This window comes from Hibiscus syriacus, unplaced genomic scaffold (genome assembly GCF_006381635.1).
Source record: "Hibiscus syriacus cultivar Baekdansim isolate YM2019G1 unplaced genomic scaffold, ASM638163v2 tig00110962_pilon, whole genome shotgun sequence".
NCBI classification, from domain to species: domain Eukaryota; kingdom Viridiplantae; phylum Streptophyta; class Magnoliopsida; order Malvales; family Malvaceae; genus Hibiscus; species Hibiscus syriacus.
In genome coordinates, this window is record NW_024062935.1 from 28,341 (window position 1) to 52,039 (window position 23,699).

General features: G+C 36.9%; 1 protein-coding gene across 2 annotated transcripts; it reads left to right on the forward strand.

The window, feature by feature from the left end:
- Window positions 1-1,824: 1,824 nt before the first annotated feature.
- Window positions 1,825-21,870, forward strand: LOC120148487 (BOI-related E3 ubiquitin-protein ligase 1-like). Of its 2 annotated transcripts, none has more exons than XM_039161592.1 (4): window positions 1,825-1,830; window positions 20,590-20,658; window positions 20,756-21,122; window positions 21,259-21,870. In XM_039161592.1, exons 2-4 carry the CDS (start codon window positions 20,603-20,605, stop codon window positions 21,832-21,834), a joined length of 999 nt encoding a protein of 332 aa, XP_039017523.1. In that variant the 5' UTR covers window positions 1,825-1,830; window positions 20,590-20,602; the 3' UTR covers window positions 21,835-21,870. The 2 variants fall into 2 exon arrangements, with proteins under 2 accessions (XP_039017523.1, XP_039017524.1); XM_039161593.1 differs by having other exon boundaries at window positions 20,759-21,122.
- Window positions 21,871-23,699: the final 1,829 nt, after the last annotated feature.

The following is a 23,699-nucleotide window of genomic DNA, read 5'->3' on the forward strand; positions in this document are numbered from 1 at the left end:
CACATTCTCATGTTTCCCCTCCCCATAAAGTCGCGCCACCCTTTCCCTCAAGACTTATGAGGTATGAAAAAAGCGTAGAAGAAAAAGAAATTATAAAAGTGTTCCAGAAAGTACAAATTAACATACATCTCCTTAAAGCAATCTGAAAAGTCTCGACGTATGCTCGATTTTTAAAGGAACTTTGCACCACGAAGAGGAAGTTGATCGGTCACAAATAAGTAAATATTGGAGAACATGTTTCTACGATTTTAACCTGGAAACTTCCACCAAAGATGAAAGATCAAGGTTTGTTCGTCATACCTTGCAAAAATAGGTAATGTTTCAATTAAATGTGCAATGTGCGATTTAGGAGCTTCAATTAACGTTATACAGCTTTCTATTTATAAAATAATTACTAACGAGCCTTTGAATGAAACAAAAGTGATCATCCAGTTAGCGGATCATTCTGTTATCTTTTTGGAGGAAGTGCTAAAAAATATCTTAGTGAAGGTTGATGTTCTCATTTTTCTCACTGATTTCTATGTCATCGACATAGGAAACAATAGGAGGAATACTTGTTCCAAAGTACTTTTGGGCCAACCTTTCCTAAGCATCGCACATACAAAGATCGATGTGAGAAACGATATATTAACAATGGAGTTTGATGGTGAAGTCGTTAAATTTGACGTTTATAAGGCTATGAAATACCCATATCAAGTTGAAATAATTAATTATGTCGATATTTTGGATCATTTAATTGATGAGTTTATTGAAACTAATTTTACTTATGATTTTATAGGGATCTAGAACTTTACTACAAAGAGGAAGAGAGAGAGTTTGAAAATATTTTTTCCATTAATTCTAGTTTATGTTTACCTTCCTCTAAAACTAAATTACTACATTCTATTTTACAAGCACCTGAGATATAATTAAAAAATTGCCAGAGCACTTGAAATATGTCTTTCTAGGCGAGAATGAGACCTTACCGGTAATCATCTCAAATAAGTTGTCTGAAGAATAAGAAGAAACATTGGTGAAAGTGTTGCACACGTATAAAGAAGCTATAGGATGTATTATTTTCGATATAAAGGGACTTAGCCCCTTGACTTGCATCCACAAAATCAAGACTGAAAAAGGACTAAAGTCATCACGAGAAGGATAACGTCGATTAAATTCACCGATGATAGAAGTGATAAAGAAGGAAATTCAAAAACTCTTTGGTGCTGACGTGATCTATCCGATTTCGGATAAAAAGTGGGTAAGAGTTACAATGATCGAATATCAAAAAGGAGAATTAGTGCGGACAAAAGTTCAAAATGGGTGGCGAGTCTGCATTGATTACAGGAAGTTGAACTCTCTTACTAGCAAAGACCATTTTTCTCTTCCCTTTATAGATCAATTGATTGAGAGATTAGCCAGGAAAACTCATTAATGTTGTCATGATGGTTTTTCAGGTTTTTCTCAAATCTTAGTGGCGTTGAAAGATAAAAAAATGACTTTTACCTGTCTATTCGGCACATTTGCACATCGTCGGATGCCCTTTGGCCTTTGCAATACACCAGATACCTTCCAGAGATGTATGCTGAGCCTCTTTTCCGATTATGTGGAAAAGGGCATCGAAGTTTTCATGGATGAATTTACGGTTTATGATAATTCTTTTAGTGAGTGCCTTGACAATTTGACCAAAGTGCTTAAAAGATGCTTAGAATTCAATCTCATTTTGAACTATAAAAACTGTCATTTTATGGTTGATAAGGGATTAATTCTAGGGAATATTGTTTTATATGATGGTATTGTTGTTGATAAAGCCAAAATATATATTATATATGCTCATTACCTTACCCCACAACTGTGAGGGAGGTTAATTTTTTTCTTGGCCATACAGGTTTCTATTGTAGATTTATTAAAGATTTTTCAAAATTAGCGTGACCATTATGTGAGCTATTACAAAAAGATAAAGTCTTTGACTTTAATCCTTAGTGCAAAGATTCATTCAATGTACTTAAAAAAAAGTTAATCATGACACTAGTCGTCAAAGCACCAAATTGGGAATACGATTTTGAGCTTATGTGTGTGATGTATCAGATACAAACGTTGGAGCAGTTCTTGGTTAAAGAATCAATAATGAAACACATATTATCCCCTACGCTTCACAAACCTATGATTTAGCTCAGAGAAATTACTCCGCGATAGAAAAAGAATTACTTTCTATTGTCTTTGCTTTAGATAAATTTAGATCTTATTTATTAGGAACTAAAGTAATTGTTTTTTTATCCACCGATAGAAATTACTCTGCGATAGAAAAAAATCAACAATGAACCACATGTTATCGCCTACGCTTCACAAACCTATGATTTATTGGCGCAAAAATCAGTCTCGATCCACCGCTTCGAGAAGATTTCCTTAGATTTACCTAAGTCTGAAATTAATCGGTTCAAGCGAGAATCATGATATTACATTTGGGATGATCCTTATTTTTGGAAGCAATGCTCGGATCAGGTAATTAGACGTTACGTCGCTGAGGAAGAGGTAAATTATATACTTTATTTCTGTCACTCTTATTCATGTGGTGGTCACTTTAGACCAAAGTGTACCATTCGTAAGATTCTGGAATATGGTTTCTTTCGGCCTACGTTATTTTGTGACACTTATTTATTTTGTAAATCTTGTGAGAAGTGTCAACGTGCAGAGAATTTAAGCCGGAGGAATGAATTACCTCAAAATCCAATTCATGTCTGTGAAATTTTTTATGTGTGAGGACTTGATCACATAAGCCCTTTGACTTTTACATTTTGAAATGTTTATATCATTTCTTATTCATTTTTCATCGGACGTCGTCCATTTGTAATTTATCTTATTTTTTTCTCGGAAAAAATTTTTATTAATAAAGAATAACCTAATTCGTATTCTTTGTTAAAAACCTTCCTAGACCTAAATGGAAGAAAAGAGTACTCACGGCTAGAGAAAAAAAAAACGCAACAAAAACCACTCGGAAAGAACCAACAACGTACTCACCAAATAACAACAAACACTAGTAAACTCTCATCACAACAACCGACTGAACTATTGCATGCTACCAACAAAATGGCACTGTGCAGCAAGGAGAAAACCATCCAAGCACCTTTCTCTTGGTTCCAAACACCAGAAAACTCTCAATCATGGCATGTTGCTATGAACACTAAGTGAAAAGAAAAATATAATAATGAGCGCTTTGTCCTACGTTCTGAATAATATATGGATTTATATTTTAATGCAATGACACGGTATAAGTTCTTTCTCTTCATACTCCTACAATTGTATTGCAGCCTCCACCGAGATCTTCTCATTAACCTTTGTCAACCACCATTCGACAAAATAAAAAATTACCTCCCTATTCATTCAACCACTGATTTAATCCTCGGAAGCTTTCATTGGAGGGGTAGCATTCGTATTGACTGGTTTTCTGCCACTATTCACTCAAAAACAGAGGGTAACGAGCACAATGAAGATTCACATCAGGCTGAAAATTGGAATCTTCAATAACCAAAAGATTAGTCACCTCCACTCTAGATGAGGACAATGAACCAAAAACAACAACAAGACTTGGCCACCTCCAAACTGGATGAAGATAATGAATACAAATTAAAACCAACTGAAAACAAAGCTGGGATACATATTAATCTCTAGAGCAAAAGAACCAAACACATCCACCCAGAACACTCCCAATGCTGTAAGATTTCCTCCCAAAACAGCACCACCGAGCCCAAAACAAATCACATAATCCTAAACTTGATGTTAGAAGTTGCCTTCTATTACCACTACACTTTAAAAGTAACAGACCTCCTTGTTAGATTTGTCTAGAAATTAAGTTGACAAGTTGGAAATTTCATCTTGGTTGGTGGCCAACTTATTGGAAATTTCATCTTGGTGGTGGCCAAACTTTGAACATGTGAATTTCATATTTGGTGGCTAACTTGTACACATTGAAAAATTTTTTGGTAGGTGGCCAAACTTTGAACATATTGTTCTTAAAACTCAACTATAAATAGGCCTAAGTATTTCCATTAGAAATCATCTCAAAAACAAGTTCTCTCTTCCTCTTGTATTCTTCATTCTCCCACTTTGGGAATTCTAAAGAATTCCATTTGTTGTAATATTGGCGATATAGTGAAGTTATCATCCGGTGTGGTGCCCGAGGAGTAGACGATATTCTCGTCGAACCTCGTAAATTTGGTGTGTTCTCTCCTTTATTGTTTTTATTGGGTTCTTTTCCATTGTGTTTCAATATTCAATAGTTTGACAGGTTTATCTGCTGTGCAACCTTTGGTGGTTTTAATCTTGACATTTTAGGTCAATTTTAAAACTACGTTCGTGTGGGAAATAACTCGTTTTCTCCTACAATTGGTATCAGAGCTTCAGTTAAGGTTATCATGGTGGTTCCGTTGCTGAAAAGATACAGTTCGTGATATTGAATATTGTTTGTTAGAATTAAAATGCCAAAATACGGATCAGTTGAGACATCAAGCTCTTTATCTGGACCGGTGAGGAGGGTGATGTCAAATGCAAATTTCTCGGTGAAGTTGTTCGATGGATCCGGTCATTTTGGCATGTGGCAAGGCGAGGTGTTAAACGCTTTATTCCAACAAGGTATAGACATCGCCATTGAGGAAGAAAAACCCGAATATATAGAGGAGAAAGAATGGGGAACAATCAATCGTTTGGATTGCAGCACGATTCGATATTGTCTTTCCATGGAGCAGAAGTATGGCTACAAGAACGAGACTTCTGCAAGTAAGATGTGGAAAGCTTTGGAGGAAAAATTCCTGAAGAAAAGCTCTCATAATCATCTCCACATGAAGAAAAGATTGTTCAGATTTGATTATCAACCAGGCACCAATATGAATGAACATATCACTGCGTTCAATGAGCTAGTAGAAGACTTATTGGGCATTGATAAAACCTTCAAAGATGAAGATTTGGCTTTGATGTTATTGTCATCTCTTCCAAATGAATTTGAGCACCTTGAGACAACGTTACTTCATGGTAAGGATAATGTTACCCTTAAAGATGTAACTGTTTCTTTGTATAGTTATGAACTCAAGAAGAAAACCAAGAATGAGAGCAAGTACGAAGCAGCGATGCCATGGTGGCAAGAGGTCGCTCGAAAAGTCAAAAACCAAAGTGGAGAGGGAGATCAAAGTCGAAGTCCAGACTGGGAAAAGATGAATGTACCTTTTGTCATGAGAAAGGCCATTGGAAGAAAGATTGTCCGAAGCTGAAGAAGAAAGGAAAAACTGCTCCAGATGCATGTGTTACAGAGCATGATGCACATGACTCTGACATATCATTGGTTGCTTCATCAACAACATTCTATTCCGATGAGTGGATTTTAGATTCGGGTTGAACCTATCATATGTCCCATAATTGGGAGTGGTTCTCCGATTTAGTGGAACTAAATGTAGGAGTTGTTTATATGGGCAATGACAATGCCTGTAAAACTGTTGGGATAGGTTTAATTCGATTGAAGAATCAAGATGGATCAACCAGAGTTCTGACGAATGTCCGATACGTGCCCAGATTGAAGAAAAATCTCATCTCGTTAGGAGCCTTGGAATCCAAAGGCTCAGTAGTCACTATGAGAGATGGAGTTTTAAAAGTCACATATGGTGCACTTGTGATGATGAAGGGCATCAGGAAAAATAATTTGTATTACTACCAAGGTAGTACAATTATTAGAGCAGTTGCAGTAGCTTCCGGAGGTGATGATTTGGACGTAACCCAGTTGTGGCATATGCGGTTGGGACATGCTGGAGATAAATCCTTGCAAATTCTGGCAAAGAAAGTATTGTTGAAAGCTGCAAAGGCTTGCAAATTAAACTTTTGCGAGCATTGTGTTCTGGGAAAGCATAAGAGAGTGAAGTTTGGCACCACTATATATAATACAAAAGGTATTGTAGATTATATTCACTCAGATGTATGGGGTCCTTCAAAGACATCGTCTTTGGGAGGAAACCATTATTTTGTAACTTTTGTAGATGACTTTTCCATAAGAGTTTGGGTGTATCCGATGAAGTCTAAAGATGAAGTGCTTCAAATTTTCCTGAAATGGAAAAATATGATCGAGAACCAGACTGGTAGAAAGATCAAACGTCTTAGGACGGACAATGGAGGGGAATATAAAAGTGACCCATTCTTTGACGTTTGCCATGAGTATGGTATTGTTCGACACTTCACTGTTATACATACACCACAACAGAATGGGGTGGCAGAGCGTATGAATCGAACACTATTAGAGAAAGTTCGATGTATGTTGTCTAATGTTGGGTTAGGCAAGGCATTTTGGGCTGAGACTGTGACATATGTTGGCTATCTCATCAATCGTCTGTCGTCATCAGCGATAGGAGGAAAAACACCATTTGAGGTAGGGATGGCAATGGGTCGGGTCGGGTTTTTGGGCCACCCGACCCGAGAAGAAAGGGTTTTTCACCCGTGACCCGACCCGACCCGACGAAATTAAGGTTTCACCCGACCCGACCCGAATATATGACTTAGAAACCCGACCCGACCCGAAATAATAATAAAAAAAAATTTATTCAATGAAAACAGTGACTTAATTGAAAAAAATTATATATGGAGGGACATTATTGTAATTATCCCTAAATATATAGGATAAAATTATATATATTTTTCGGGTCGGGTCGGGTCGGATTTTTTTCACCCTAAACCCGACCCGACCTGAACAGTACATTTAAAAAAAACCCGACCCGACCCGAACCTGAAATTTTTTAAAAAAAATCCGACCCGATCGGGTCGGGTCGGGTCGGAACCCGTCGGATTCGGGTTGAGTTGCCATCCCTAATTTGAGGTATGGTCTGGAAAACCTGCTACTGATTATAATTCCTTACATGTATTTGGATCTACTGCTTATTATCATGTGAAGGAATCCAAGCTTGATCCGAGAGCAAAGAATGCTCTCTTTATGGGAATCACCCATGGAGTGAAGGGATTCTGCCTTTGGTGTTTAGACACCAAGAAGATAATTTGTAGTAGAGATGTTACCTTTGATGAATTTTGCCCTAGTAAAGAAGGTAACAAGTGAAGCTGTCAAGACAAGTAGTACTCCGTAGCAGGTGGAGCATACTCCAAAACAAGTGGAGTTTCAGCAGACGATGATCCCGAAAGTTTATGCAGCTGATTCTTCAACTCCAATAGAAGAATTAGAAGATGAAGAGGTTTAAACCCAATAACCATTAGAGACACCAGAACCACTTGCAGTTACAAGGCCAATGAGAGAAATTTGTAGACCTGCTCGATTTGTTGATATGGTGGCCTATGCTCTTCCAGTTGTTGATGATAATATCCCTATCACTTACCAAGAAGCAATACAAAGCTTAGAAAGTGATAAGTGGAAAAGTGCCATGGATGAAGAAATGCAATCTCTCCAAAATAACAACACTTGGAAACTGGCACAATTACCGAAAGGTAAAAGAGCCATTGGATGCAAGTGGGTATTTGTAAAGAAAGATGGATCTCATAGCAAGAAAGATGTTTGCTACAAGGCACGATTGGTAGCTAAAGGCTACGCTCAAAAGGAGGGAATCGACTACAATGAAGTATTTTCCCCTGTTGTGAAAGCATTCCTCCATTAGAATATTGTTGGCCTTGGTAGCACAGTTGAATTTGGAGCTAGCTCAACTTGATGTAAAGACGGCTTTCTTGCACGGTGATTTAGAAGAGGAGATCTATATGAATCAGCCAGAAGGATACAAAGATGGTGGTTGTGAGAAATGGGTTTGTAAGCTGAAAAAATCGCTATATGGATTGAAGCAATCTCCGAGGCAGTGGTACAAGCAATTTGATAGCTTTATGAGGAGGCAACAGTATACTAGAAGCAAATATGATCATTGTGTGTATTTGCAAAATCTCAAAGATGGATCTTTCATTTATCTTCTCTTGTACGTTGACGATATGTTGATTGCTTCGAAGAGTCAAAAAGAGATAGACAAATTAAAGGCTCAGTTAAATCAAGAGTTTGAGATGAAAGATCTAGGTGAGACCAAGAAGATTCTTGGTATGGAGATAAGCAGAGATAGACAGAGAGGGAAGCTTTGTTTAACACAGAAGCAATATCTGAGAAAGGTATTACAATGTTTTGGCATGAATGAAAATACCAAACATTTCCATATGCTAATGCAGTTGGGAGCTTGATGTATGCAATGGTGTGTACGCGTCCTGACATTTCACAAGTAGTTGGAGTTGTGAGCAGGTACATGCATGATCCTAGAGAAGGACATTGGCAAGCTGTGAAATGGATTCTACGGTATCTCCAACAAACCGTGGATGTTGGTTTTTGAGCAGGATGAAGCACTTGGTCAGTGTGTGGTTGGATATGCTGATTCCTATTATGCTGGTGATTTGGATAAGCGTCGATCAACTACTGGGTATTTGTTTACTCTTGCTAAAGCCCCAGTAAGTTGGAATTCTATATTGCAATCTACGGTGGCCTTGTCTACTACAGAGGCAGAATACATGGCAGTTTCAGAGGCTGTAAAGGAAGCAATTTGGCTTAACGGGTTGATGGAAGACTTGGGAGTTGTTCAAAGTCACATTAGTCTCTATTGTGACAGTCAGAGCACTATTCACTTAGCGAAAAATCAAGTCTACCATTCAAGGACTAAGCATATCGACGTGAGGTATCACTTTGTGCGGGAGATCTTTGAAGAATGAAAGATTCTACTTCAGAAAATTACGACATCAGAAAATCCTGCAGATATGATGACCAAGGTGGTAACAGTAATCAAATTCAATCATTGTTTGAACTTGATTAACATCCTGAAAGTATAAACACCTTCGGGTGTGTGGAACTTGTGAGCGCAATTAGAGGCACTACAAATTTGGGGAGTTGAAGAAGTTGAGTAGGCTTGGTAATTTCAAGCCAAGGTGGAGATTTGTTAGATTTGTCTAGAAATTAAGTTGACAAGTTGGAAATTTCATCTTGGTTGGTGGCCAACTTATTGGAAATTTCATCTTGGTTAGTGGCCAACTTATTGGAAATTTCATCTTGGTTAGTGGCCAAACTTTGAACATGTGAATTTCATATTTGGTGGCTAACTTGTACACATTGAAAAATTCTTTGGTAGGTGGCCAAACTTTGAACATATTGTTCTTAAAACTCAACTATAAATAGGCCTAAATATTTCCATTAGAAATCATCCCAAAAACAAGTTCTCTATTCCTCTTGTATTCTTCATTCTCCCACTTTGGGAATTCTAAAGAATTCCATTTGTTGTAATATTGTCAATATAGTGAAGTTATCATCCGGTGTGGTGCCCGAGGAGTAGACGATATTCTAGTCGAACCTCGTAAATTTTGTGTGTTCTCTCCTTTATTGTTTTTATTCGGTTCTTTTCCATTGTGTTTCAATATTCAATAGTTTGACAGGTTTATCCGTTATACAACCTTTGGTGGTTTTAATCTTGCTATTTTTATGTCAATTTTAAAACTACGTTCGTGTAAGAAATAACCCTTTTTTCCCAACACTCCTAACCCCAACGTGCGCTAATTAGCCTTCCATAAGGCGCGATCAGCAACAAAAACACAAAGAAGTGCGCATTAAAATAAATGACCACCACCCTTTAAAAACATTAGAGCTTGAAGCACCCTTGACTGCCAAAGAACTACTACCAACCAGATCATTCTCCACTGACACAGCTTTAAGCACTAATGAAGTATTCCCAATCCAGTCAACTTCAACAAACATGTCACACGCTACCTTGATTCCAAACAAAACAGTAATATCAGTATTAGAAACAAAAATAGGGTTCGAACAAATAGCTTTAAAGCCCCCAGCAACTGTACGATACACATTCCCGAACCCACCAGCTCCATTCAATACGAATCCCACAAACTCAGCCACAACGCTAGTGGCTCTCGAATAACTCTGGTTGACGCCAAGTGCCTTTTAAAATGATAAATCTCATCTTGATAGTTCAACTTTCCACTAGAAAACTACCTTTATTCAACACCACAAGAATTCCCCCTGATCTACCCACAACTGAAGATTCCCTATACTCAAAAAAGTCCTGCCAAAAACTCCTAATATCCCTTTCCCCAATCGACTCCTTCTTAGTCTCCTGTAAACAAGTCGTTTCTAATTTACGAGTTTTCAACAGCAACCGCAGTGCCTCTACTTTAGTATCTGCACCGATTCCCCTTATACTCGACGATAGAAACCTCATTTAGCCAAAGAGAGACCCACTATTATCTGAATACCCAGTTTCTTACCCAAAAGTAGCGTCTCCTCAACCTCCTTTGTCACAGCTGCCCAACAAGCCTTTAAATCAGAATCTGACAGAGAACGTCCCGATAATTTAGAGGAAACCAAATCCGATTTCTTCAACTTCAATTTCTTCAACGCACGGTCCATTATTCTCTTCTTCGCCTTTGAGAGAATTTTATCTTAGAAGTCTATAAGAGAACCATACTTATTAACACTATTGTTTCTCATCTGATACAGCTCTAGAAACAACGTATCCTTCTCTAAATCCACCGCTTGATTTTTACCTACTATTTCCTTCTTTTTTCCTGAATTTTTCACCCTCTTAGACCGAGAGCCCCCGTTGATATTATCACCCTCATTTGACCCAGATATCGTAAAACTCATTCCAGTTAAATCATCAATTAGCTTAACATTGTATTGCTTCAGCCCATCCTCTATGGAATCCACAACCGCCCTATTAATATTCTCCTCCCCATTCTTATCAAACAACCCAAGCCTATTATTGCTATTCACTTCATGGCCTAGATTCACATCTTTAGTCCTCAATTCACTACCCTCAAGCATTTCCACGTGGTCATTCAATCCAAATATACAACGACATCTTTCCCCATACCATCATCAGTTCTACTGTACTCCACAACAATATCATTATCACGTTCTCCCAAACAATTTAAAGTGGACGTTTCATTTAATGAGTCAACTACTGTTGTGGTTCCTTCTCCTCAGTTTTTTCGTAACCCATCTTCACCGAAGAGGAATAACAACACGACGTTTTCACAGTTAAATAAATTTATTTTTAATCTCATTAAAAATAAATATAATAATAAAAATAAATATAATAGTATAAAGAAAATAATGATCGATCCATAGAGATTGAGGAATATGTTAAAAAGATTATTTTTGATCTCTGATATAGGCAAAAAATGTAATTAAAGTAAAAAGGGGTTTGTTGAGAATTTGAGTAAGAAAATAATGATTCAAAAGAGTATAAAGAAATGAAGAAAGTAAAATTCAAAACTAATATGACGAAATTATCCTTAATCTTTCGCGTGCCTCAAATTCCAATCGATCATTTAATATAATTTTTCTTTCAATTAAATGTCGGTTTGAGTCCAGAAGGTTGAATCCCTGTAGCTCATTTTCCTCTTTGATGATTAATTTTCTCAAATCTATTTTAGGAATCGTAATTCTTGTTCGGATTAACTTCGACTATCGTTGTTAACTCAAAACAGTTTAAAAGCGTTAGGAAAAAACCCAACTCGAATTATGTTTTCTCTATGAAAGTCAAACTCGGTCTCAATTCCCCTTAACATACCATTCGCTATGTGTGTTTAAGGGAATTCAAATAAATTGATTCTATAATCCCAACAGTAAATCATAACGTCATCCAAGTCAAAATTTATATTGAAGTGAAAGCGTTTTGATTTTAAGAAAAAATATCCGCCAATCTAATTTCTAGAAAATTGAGAATTTAACCCGAAAGGGTATGAGTTGTTTTTCTATTCTCATGATTAAAAATCGATCATCGTTTTGGTCTTCGACTATGTAAAACTTAGCTAAGCATGGTAGAAGCCATACTTATCATTTTAAAAGAAAATAAAGTAAACTTGAAAAGCAAAAAATTGAAAAAGAAAAGTAAAAAAAATAATAAAAGAAGAAAGAAAGAACAAAGAGAACTCAAGCAATCTGAGATGTCTATAGGCGTACCTCAATGAAGTATTTATAATCTCCTAAAATCCTAAGAAATTACATTTAAAATTTAAAAAAATAATTCCTAAAAAAAATAAAATAAATCCTAATTTGAATTTGAAAAATGCGGCTAAGTATTCTTTCATTGCAGTCTGTTGATTAGACAATCTAGAAGCTACTGATTGGATGCCACGTCAGCAACGTCATGCTCAAAATCATGCCTACTAATCCGATCATGAATCTAAAAATAAAAAATTACACAATTTCATCAGTTTTAACAATATTTCTAAAATCTACTGATCATAAAATAATGTATAATTTAAGCATTAATCAAGGAAGCCTATGAAAAATCACTGAAAAGATTCTCCGATGAGCTATTATGACATGTACTTCCAATCTCCACATCTTCTTTGTCATTTACAGCCACCTTTGACTTATTTTTCACTGAATCATTCATTTTAATCAGTGAATTGTCCATCATTCTTACCTGTAGCGCCCGGACACCAAATCTCAAATTTTCGATTACAATATCCACTACTTCATCAATTCGAGAATTGACAGAAGTGGTCACAAACATAGAAATTCTTTCAGAATCAAGAACATGATTCATATTCTCACCATAAGCCTCGAACCTTCCCCACAGACTAGCCAATCTCCTCAGCGTAATTTCGTTCCAGCATTGTAAATTATATAACTTATATTTTGGTATAACAAATAAGGGTAAAATGTTTGTTGGACTAAATTGAATTTATTTAAAGATTTTAAAAATAATTCAAAGTGAAATCAAAACCTTAAAATGAGTATTTTGACTATAAGTTTCAAAACTTCTACAACAGTTTCGATACTTTCCAAGACAGTTTCCCAAAAAGTTTCGATATTTTCAAGAGTTTCAAAACTATCTCAAGAGTTTCAAAACTTTCCCTAAAGTTTCGATACTTTAGCTCCAATGATCATATTTGTCCAACGACTCTCTCGAAGAGTTTCGAAATTTTCCCATAGTTTCGAAACTTTGTGTGCATAAAGTTTTCTAACGGCTCCAAATCTTCCTAAACGAGTAAAAACAACTAGTAACTCATTCTAACATATAAAAACAAGTTCAAGACACTTAAATAATGTGACCAACACCTATCCAAACATTTATCATCAAGATAAAAGATTTCATTCATTATTCTTTGTTTTCTCTTGTAAATAATGTGTTTTAGTTAATTAAATTGTGTAAACACCTACCTTGTAAGGGTTTTTTATTGTTTACATCTTTCCACCTTTGTAAAAGGATTTTGGTTCTAGCTTAGCCAAGTAAAAAACTAGGGAGTTGTAAAGGTTACTCTTGATCCTAGAAAAAGAAATAACAAATTAGTGAATTTGTTGGAAAATCCTAGTGAGGAGCTTAGATAGTGGATGTAGCCTTAATTTAGAAGTTGAACCACTATAAATCTTTTTGCAAATTGTCAATCATTTCTCTCCTTACTCCTTAAAATTTCAAAAAGCCAATTAACCCCCTATTGGCATAATCGAGCTTCATAAATCCAAACATAAAGGAATTCCATATAATTCGATCCACACTACTTTTTCCTTCTGAATAGATGCTTCTGTCCATATAGTTATATCCTCAAAAATCTCCTTAAGGTACGACCATTGAAGGTCTTCAAGCAAGATGAACAAGTCTTCATCTTCAATGGTGAGCAGAAATGATTTCCCGTATAATCTTCGAACCTTATTATCTCCCAAGCTCTATTTGTTTAATCTATCAGCAATACTGCCAGCGAGATGCCATGGTACCCACTAAACAACTTATCAATTTCCCTACGTCTTCTTCGTAAACATTACCCACCACTTCCTTCTCAAAATCTCCAGACTCTTAATCTCCCATTGAGCTTTCTCCACCAACATAGAAGCATCATTTTTTGGTTTCCATTCTACATAGGAGCATCATTTTTTGCTTTCCATTCTATCTTTTTTCTCTCAGATTTTTCCTTCGAATCTCTCATAATATACTTAGCTAACTCCACTAAAATCCGATTGTCATATTATTGAATATAGGTGGCACTTAGGAGTAATGCGTGTGTCAATGTTGCAACTGAGGTTGGTTAGGGAGCTGTTGTAATCTATTGTAACAACGGTTAAGTTGTTAGGATGGTTAGTTGTTAAAGAATCAATGCATACAGGCTGAGCATGGTGCATATAAAGCAAAAAGTGTTTCCTTGTAAACACATGATTGTAATCAATGATATAATTGCATTTTACAGTTTAGAGCAATATTTTAGTATGCTATCATTCGCTGAAGATCTTGGCTTCTAGCTCCGACTACGGTGATAGCTCTTGATAGTCTGAATATCTCCTCAACTTCTGGAGGAGGCTCGATGATGCGCTCGATTGTGTTCACTAACAAGAAAGTGAACGTTATCTTGGATGAGATGAATTTCTTGCTGTCTAAACAACAAATATTGTTTACAGTTCGAAGTCATTACTTGGAAAAGATATTGACTGGCTTGATGACAGTACCACCAGAAATCGTTGTTGATCAAAATGGTGAGGTCGTACTTAATGAAGCATTTGAGGACTTTATGGCACAAGACAGTACCCTCACGTCTTGGTTGTTGTCCACCATTAGTCCACAACTGCTACCTCAATTTGTTGGTGTAACGACAACGGCTGTTGTGTGGAGTAAGGTAACTCAGTTTTTTTAATCGTTCCACCACATCATTAATGAACTTGCTGTACAAGCATCAATCTCTCAAGAAAGGAGATGACAGCATGCGTGTCTACCTCACCCGTGTTAAAGAAGTGTGTGATGCGCTTGAGTCTTGTGGGAGTCCTATCGCTCAAGTTGAACATATTGTGAGTGTGTTTAAAGGGCTGCCTCGTGAATATCAGTCGTTTATGGTGGTTATAACCACCATGCTTGAAAAGCCTACTCTGGATGCTGTAAGCAACATGCTGATTGATGCTGAAACTCAGCTTACTGGATTTGAGTTTTTAGCAGACAATCTTCTAATGAGTGTTCATGTGGCACAGGGTACGAATCGAGCTGTTTCTGATCCAATAACTAACCAAGAATTCAATCACAAATCATACTCTGGTGGTCGCTCAGGTGGTCGTGGCCGAGATCGTCCCCGAGTGCAGTGTTAACTATATGGTAAAGTTGGTAACTTGGTACAACAGTGCTGGTATCGGTTTGATCGAGATTTTATTGGTGATGACAATGATACACATCGGTATAAAGCTAGCCCTGACAATGCTAATTTTGTTGAAAGCACTCAGTATGACTGTTATAGTGAAAGAAGAGCCATTATGCCTCCTCAAGCCAATGCAGTTTATTCTTCCTCTCGCGAACACTGGGTAGTTGACTCTGGTGCCACGTATCATGTGACATAAGATATTACCAAGATAGCATAACCTTCTGATTATAGGGAAGCAGGTAATCTCTTTGTTGGCAATATTGTTTCTCTTCATGTAGAAATAGTTGGTACTGCCTTGGTATCCTCTCGATCCCAAGCACTAATGTTAACTAATATCTTACATGTGTTCAAGATAACTAAAAATCTACTTTTGGTGTCCAAGCTTGCTAGGGACAACCGAGTATTCCTTGAATTTAATGCCAATGATTATTGTGTTTGGGAGGAAGTTACTAGTAGTGTGTTTCTTTGAGGGAAGCAGAATGGGGGCCTCTACTCGTTTGAGCTAGCTGATGGCAAGCATCAGGTTAAGGGCCAGACGAGTGCTAGTTTAGCTGCTACCTCAGAGGCGTTTGACTTGTGGCACAGACGCTTGGTGCATCATTCTTTTCTTACTTTGAAAGCAGTTTGTAATAGACTGCATGTAAATATTTCGAATGATGCAAATAAAATTTGTTCAGCGTGCGGTGTTGGGAAAAAACATAAACTGCCTTTTGAACATTCAAAGATTGTCTATTTTGAACCATTCCAACTTGTGTTTTCTGATAGCATCTACTCCCTCAAATGGGTTTTGGTATTGCATTGCCTTTTTTGATACGTGTACTCGTCACTCTTGGTTGTACTTGCTAAAGGACAAGTCTCAGCTTATAACTGCGTTTCAGCTGTTTAAAAGTATGGTTGCTACACAGTTTAATCTAGTTGTTAAAGCCATTCAAAGCGATTAGGGTGATGAGTATAAACCACTAACCACTCTTCTGGCTAAAGAAGAAATTGCTCATCGAGTAACATGCCCACATACCTCTGAGCAAAATGGGGTTGTGGAGCGAAAACATCGACATTTGATTGAGCTGGCTCTTGTTCTACTAGATCAGCTTGTTTTGCCTCTGAAATTATGGTCCTATGCTATAACCACATCTGTATATCTCATTAATAGACTCACTACACGTGTGTTACAAGGTGTTTCACCTTTTGAAAAGTTGTTTCACAAGCAACCTGATTATAACTTCATGAGTTGTTTGGGTGCAGGTGTTTTCCACATCTGCGAATATTTCAAAAAAAACAAGTTCATGTTTCGATCCCAAGAATGTACCTTCCTAGGGTACAACCCTCAGCACAAGGGCTATCAATGTATGGCAGCATATGAACGAGTTTACATATCTCGCCATGTAAAATTTGATGAACTAATGTTTCCTTTTGCAGAGCTGCAGTCTTCTCGTGGTTCGACTAGAAAGCAATCGTCTGCGTTGGATATAGTTGTGCAACCATAAAACTTATGTATGCCTAGGGGTTCTTCCTGTGTGCATATTCCTCATGTGGTTACACCAACCTCTAGTGCCTCTCAAATTCCCTCTGTGCATGTTGGTTCAAACCTGTCATCTGCTGATAACCAATGCGCCTCTCCATCGCAAGCATCTGTGTGTCCTCCCACAACTTTTATACATGATGCAAAAGCGTGCCATGACTCTCAGGTACCTGAACAGTCAGTAGCTGAGCCGATTTTTGTGTCATGATTGAATGCAGCAACCAATATTCATCCGATGTGCACACGTAGCAAGGCCGTTATCTTCAAGCCCAGAGCTTTCATCAGCAACCTTGATGAAGTAAATCCAGAAACTGTATATGAGGCATTAAAGTCTGAAAAATTAACTACAACAGTCCATGATGAGCTTAATGCTCTTCAGTAAAATGGAACTTGGACCCTGGTCCAACTTCCAGAAGGAATGTCTGCTGTAAGGTGTAAATGGATCTTCAAAATAAAAAATAATGTTGATGGCACTGTGCAAAGACACAAAGCGCGTTTGGTTGCTAAAAGGTATTCACAAGTACCAGGGCAAGTCTTTCAAGAAATTTTTAGTCCCGTGGTTCGGTTCTCTACAATCAATATTATCTTGTCCTTGGCAGTTTTGAAGAAATGGCCACTTCAACAAATTGATGCCAACAATGCGTTCCTCAATGGTAGGATGACTGAATACGTGTTTATGCAGCAGCAGCCTGGGTTTGAGGTATGTGATCCTGCTGGCACACTTCTTGTTTGTAAGCTACAAAAGGCGCCCTATGGCCTACGATAAGCGCTACGTAACTGGCACAACAAGCTTTGAGATAGCTTGCTTGCACTGGAATTTCGAGGGTCCAAAGCTGATAGTTCTTTGTTTGTTACCAATCAGGCTGGCAGTCGCACGTTTGCTCTTGTTTACGTTGACGATATCATATTAACAGGTGATTATTTGTGAACTCAACAAGCAATTTTCACTCAAGGACCTTGGTGACTTGTCTTATTTTATGGGTATTGAGGTCAAGCGTAGTGCTAACTCTATTATTTTGAGTCAAAAGAAGTTTGTGCTAGATTTATTGGCAAAAGCGAAGTTGACTCGTGTTAATCTGACTGCCTTGCCTATGGTTGTAGCTCACAAACTGTCTATGGATGAAAGCAACCCGTTAGTTGATGCCTATGATTTTCGTAGCATTATTGGATCTTTACTTATATATGTCATACTCGACCTGATGTGGCTCTCAGTGTGAGCAAGGTCGCTCAATACATGCAAGCCCCTCACGGATCTCATCTTATAGCAGTTAAAAGGATTTTTCAATACTTAGCAGGCACAATGGACTATGAGTTGTTGTTCTCTCCTGCGAGCTCTAATCTGTCTATCACTGCTTTTATAGATGCAAATTGGGGAGGTGATGTCGATAACATACAGTCGATATCTAGTCATTGTGTTTTTGTTGGTAACTGTTTGGTGTCCTGGTTGTTAATGAGACAAAAGACAGTTTCTCGTTCAACCATGGAGGCAGAGTACAAGAGCCTTGCTGATGTTGCTGCAGAGGTGACTTGGGTTAATGTTGTTCTTGCTGACTTGGTTAAAGCCTCAGATACAATACCAACTATTTGGTGTGATAATTCAGGTGATATTGCAATGAGTGCTAACCCGATTTAATATGCACAGTCCAAGCATGTTGACCTCGATGTACATTTTGTGCGAGAAAATGTAGTGGCCAAGCATCTACAGGTTCAATATGTGCCAGCTTCACATCAGATTGCATATGGGTTTGCCAAGCCATTAGCTAGAGGTTCTTTTGAATATTTTCGTGATCGGGTTAAGGTTTGTTCAGCTGAAAATAAGGAAAAAGTAGGAGGAATATTGAATATAGGTGGTGCTTAGGAGTAATGTGTGTGTCAAGATTGCAGGCTGAGGTTGGTTAGCAGATTGGCTAGCAGCTGTTGTGATCTGTTGCAACAATGGTTAAGTTGTTAGGATGGTTAGTTGTTAAAGAATCAATGCATGCAAGCTGAGCATGGTGTATATAAAGCAAGAAGTGCTTCCTTGTAAACACATGATTGTAATCAATGATATAATTGCATTTTACAGTTTTGAGCAGTATTCTAGTACATATATTTTGAGCCCATTCAATCTTTCAATAATCCTCGCTTCCTCTATCCTGTTCTCGACTCTTACAAATGCGAATTTAGTACTTGCACGACTCCGTTTCCTAGCAATGAAAGCACTATGTACCTCTACTTGTCTTCCTACAACCTGCCATAATCCTTTCCAATGTATTGCCTCGGGTGGATTGTCCCCGAACAAAGTGACGGTACTCTTCCAATGCATCTTGTTTAGGATTCCACTTGTTGCTACTGCTTATATCCTTTTTCCCTGGTGGATTAGAGATGAGTCCCTTTCATTTTCTAATTGTCATCACACAAAACTCTCAAATCTCATTCCATCATTCAATCATTGTTTTCGTAGCCAACACCGATTGGTTTGTCACCGTCAGTAAATATACTTCGTCATTTGAATCAAACCGATGAATTATGTTGTCTGAATCTCCAGTCGAAAGATGATTTTTGAATTTAAGAATGTATGAATTTAGAGATCGATTTTTTTGGTAAAGTATAAATTAAGACTTTTTATAAATTAAGAATTATAATATTTTTATTTCAAAGAAATAAAATGTATAATAAATTTAATATCTTATATCAAATAATTATTAAATTATAATTTTTAATGAATATTGATGATTCAACCTTAAAATGAAAACATAATGAAACGTTAGATAACTACTTTCATTGCAATAAACTTAATATTATACTTAGGGTTTAAAATAGCGGTCGAATAGCGGTGTTGCAGCCGTTATACTACGGTCGTGGTGGTGTCCGAAATCGCTATCGCGGAAAATAACGGTGTGAAGCAGGATCACACCAATAGCGACGAATCACGGTCGTAATTTAACGGATCGTGGCCAATCACGGCAATAGCGGACCGTTATTCCGTTATTTTAATTTTTTTTAAAAGGTTTTTTATTAAAAAAAACCAGCTCTTCGAAAAAAAATTACGATCGCGATATCCACAATGACCATAATAATATTCATTATATCTACAACCGTAATAAACGCGACGCGACCGATAACGTAACCACAAACGTTATTTAAGGGTATGATCCGTACAGAGACAAACAGCTGAAGAAAGAAAGGAAGGGTACAAAAACAAAGGTAGCACAATGGAGAAACCGTAATTGGGTCCACAACCGTGAATTAATCTTTAAATAAAAATTAATTTATCTTAACTTTGTTAGTATTACTGTATTAAAGAAAAAGATCCCGCCTTCGCACGTGCGATGATATAGTGGGGTCCATCACTGGTCACGTTCACCATTAGCCTTCAGCGGTAATTATATGACGCGGGGTGCCTGGACCGTAGTGATAGGCTTACGTGGAACAACTGCATGGAGCTGAAACGTGGCAGATATGACGCATGTCATTTACTCAGATTAAAATCACAGCCACATCGTTTCTTGTTAATAAAAATCCCACGTTTTGACAGACCGAAAAGGTAACATGGAAATTCTCTTATTACCCCTACTGGGCCACTTTTTAACCGAGACAAGCACGGGGTCAAGAAAAAAAAATCCCCTAGAAGGGGGAAGGATGTAAATAATAGCAAAATCTAATCCAATGACAAAAGCTGACACCCCTTGGTTTGGTAATTTGTGTACAATAAATAGCAATTTGATTCCCTTTCCTTTTTCATTATAAACAAACGAAGTCTGCCCTCGACTTTCTCTCAAAACCAGTCGCCACCTATATTGTGTTTATCTTTTATTTGTTTTGCATGCTCATCTCTTCCCCCACACCCCCCAAAAAAAACCTTAGTTTCTCGTGCTTCAGAGCTAAAGGCTCTTTCTTTCTCCTCTCCACCCCTTTTCCCCTATATATTATTCCCAAAGCGATATACGCAGAAGCAAAAGAATAAATATAGCCTACCGTTTTAGCTTTTTTTTATCAATGGCGGTTGAAGCTCCGCATATGAACCCTTTCCCTCCTCAGTTAATCACCAACAGGTTCTTCTTCTTATTATTATAAATGGGTTTAATTTGTTTTCAAGCTCCTTTCTTTGGCTTTCATTTTTTTTACATGAAGTTTTGTTTTTGTTTGTAGCAGAGGTTTTCTGAAAACAAATCAAGGGAGTGGCAATATATGCGATACCCAGATGGATGCTTGTGTTCCTTTGGTTGGTTCGATGCAACAAGATTCACAGCTTTTCCCATTGTATCAGCCCTTTGTTTGTGATCCGATTTCAGCCAAAACTTCAATCAACAAAGCTGACAGAGGCCTTACATATAACATGAATATCCCAGTCTCAGTACCAAGAAAAAGGCCCAGAGATTCATTCCTCAATGGCCTTGATTCATATCCCGTCTGTCAAAAGACTAAACTTTCTGGATTTTCCTCTGTTATGAACGATGATGTTCTCTCCCAGATCCAACTGCAACAACAAGAAATCGAGCGTTTCATTGTTGAACACGTAAGTTTCTTTAAAAAAGCAGATTTTCTCAATACACCTGTTTCAATGAATGCGAAAGAAAACCTTTCTCTGTTTCCTTTGATGCTCAGTTAACAAGGCAGTTTACTGATATTAACATCTTTTGCATTTATTACAGACTGAAAAAGTGAGGTTTGAACTTGAAGAAAGAAGAAAAAACCAATGGAGAATGTTGATTACAGCCATCCAAGAAGGGGTAATGAAGAAACTGATGGAGAAAGAAGAAGAGATGCAAAGAATGGGGAAACTAAACTGGATTCTTCAAGAAAGGGTTAAAAGCCTGTACGTGGAGAACCAACTGTGGAGAGACCTGGCACAAACAAACGAAGCCACTGCCAAGTCCCTGCGCACCAATTTAGAACAAGTTCTGGTGCACGTCAGCGAGGAACGCCACGTGAGCGGTGGAGCAGCTGCTGCGTTGGCCGACGATGCGGAGTCTAGCTGTGGAAGCAGCGATGAAGGGTGGCGCAAGGTGGTACCACCGCAACCACATGTGAGTGGTGGTGGTGGTGCGGCAGTGGGGAACAATAATATGAAGTGTAGGAAGTGCGGGGAGATGGAGTCAAGTGTGCAGGTGCTGTTGCTGCCATGCAGGCATCTTTGTCTCTGTACAGCTTGTGGGTCCACTCCGGTAGGCACTTGCCCTGTTTGTGATTCTATTACCAATGCCAGTGTTCATGTTAACCTGTCATGAAACATTTTTTTTCCTTCTTTGTTAGATTTAGTGAAAAAAAATTGAAAATGGAACTGCATATATCTTTTCTAGAAATGGTTCATTGAAAAAAAAAGGTTTCAGTATTAGCATCTGTTTCATCTCATTCTTTATTTTTTTGGGGTTAATTATGACTGTTAATGTTTTTTATTTTTATTTTTATTTTTAAATTAATCACGGGTATACATAAATATTGACGTACTAATCCATCTGCAATCAAAAGGATAAGGGCATATGGGCTGACATGAGTGGGGGGAATCTTGACCACCAAACTTAAAGATGGCAGAGTTAAGCATTATTCTTCATTTAAGAGTAGGCATTAGACATCTTTTGATTTATAGGGTCTAGCTTTCTGAATTATTAGCTCCATTCATTCACTCATTTAACCTTTTACCTATTATTTGAAACTCAAAGAATCTCAAATGGAGGTGCCCGCTCCCAATTAATTTCTAGCCTCCCTTTTTGCAAGGGTGGGTAACTCCACTATTTTTGTTAACTTGCAATCTTTACCCCCTCTATATAAAAATTATTATACAATTAAAAATATCTGATTACATATATATATTTTACTATACTAATAACCATATAAATTAAATTAAATTTTAGTAAACAATTCAATTATGTTTTTAAAATAAACAATCTTTTTTCTAATGACATTTTAAAATCAAATTAAATTTTCTTATTCTTTTTAATATAACATCATTTAATATGGTGAACACATGCATCAAATATTTGCCATTAAAATCTCTTGAATAGTCACGTTATGCTAGATTTCTTCCAAATGTCCATACTTTCAACTACACTTTCCGCTACCATGACACAAGGCTGTAGCCAAATGGAGTTTGAAACATATAGACAGAAAATTGGATTTAGTTAAACAATAGATATTTTAGTAAGATACGAGATATATTATAAAATATGATGATGATTTTAAAATATAAAACTTCGTTCAAGAAAACTGAATTAAACCAAAAAAAAATATTATGGCCAATCCATATATTATTAGTAATGAAAATTTGGAATATAAGAAATTGATAAATATTGGATGGGAAATTTTCAAAGACCCGCTAACCAAGTTGATAAGGCAACAACCAAGGATATTTAGGCAAGCAAGTGCTAGTTGCTGATTCCTTTCCCATTGATTAAACCAACTCTCCTTTGAGTGATACTATTTAAACACTATCCAACCTTGGCTTCGGTCTATGACAGATTTTGTTTCTTAGCTTTATGATTATCTTCATTATTAGACTAAATTACATTTTTTTGTTTATTTTAAAGCATTCATATTTTTATGCAATGTTTATATCAATTTTTACTTTGTGTTGTATTTTAATATTTGTTTATTATATGCGTGGTTTTTTAATTATAAGATACATATAAACTGAAAATTAAAATGTGTAGTCATGATATAGAGTTGGATCATGAATACTATGTTATTGCTTAAACTACTTGATAAAGGGGTTGAATATTATACACGCAATCACTCCTGGTTATCTAATAAGAAAATGAGTTTTTTAAATTATAATTTGATGCTTCAATTTTAAAACAGTGTTGTTGAGATAGTTGAGTCATCAAAATAAACATGAATTGAGTAACCATTCATGTCTTGTTAATTATTTTATAATAATAAATTTTGTTGGATAGAAAAAAAACAGTTAATTTTATTAAGAAAAATATATCCAAAATTACAATAAGAGCTTACAATTAGAATCATAAATTAAACAAATAATTACGATATATTTAAGACAAAAAATGTAACACCCTCAGACCAATATGAGTGATTTGATCCGATCTAAGGTGTCACATTAGGGCCACTGGAGCGACCCACAGTAAAAATCTAGGAAAAT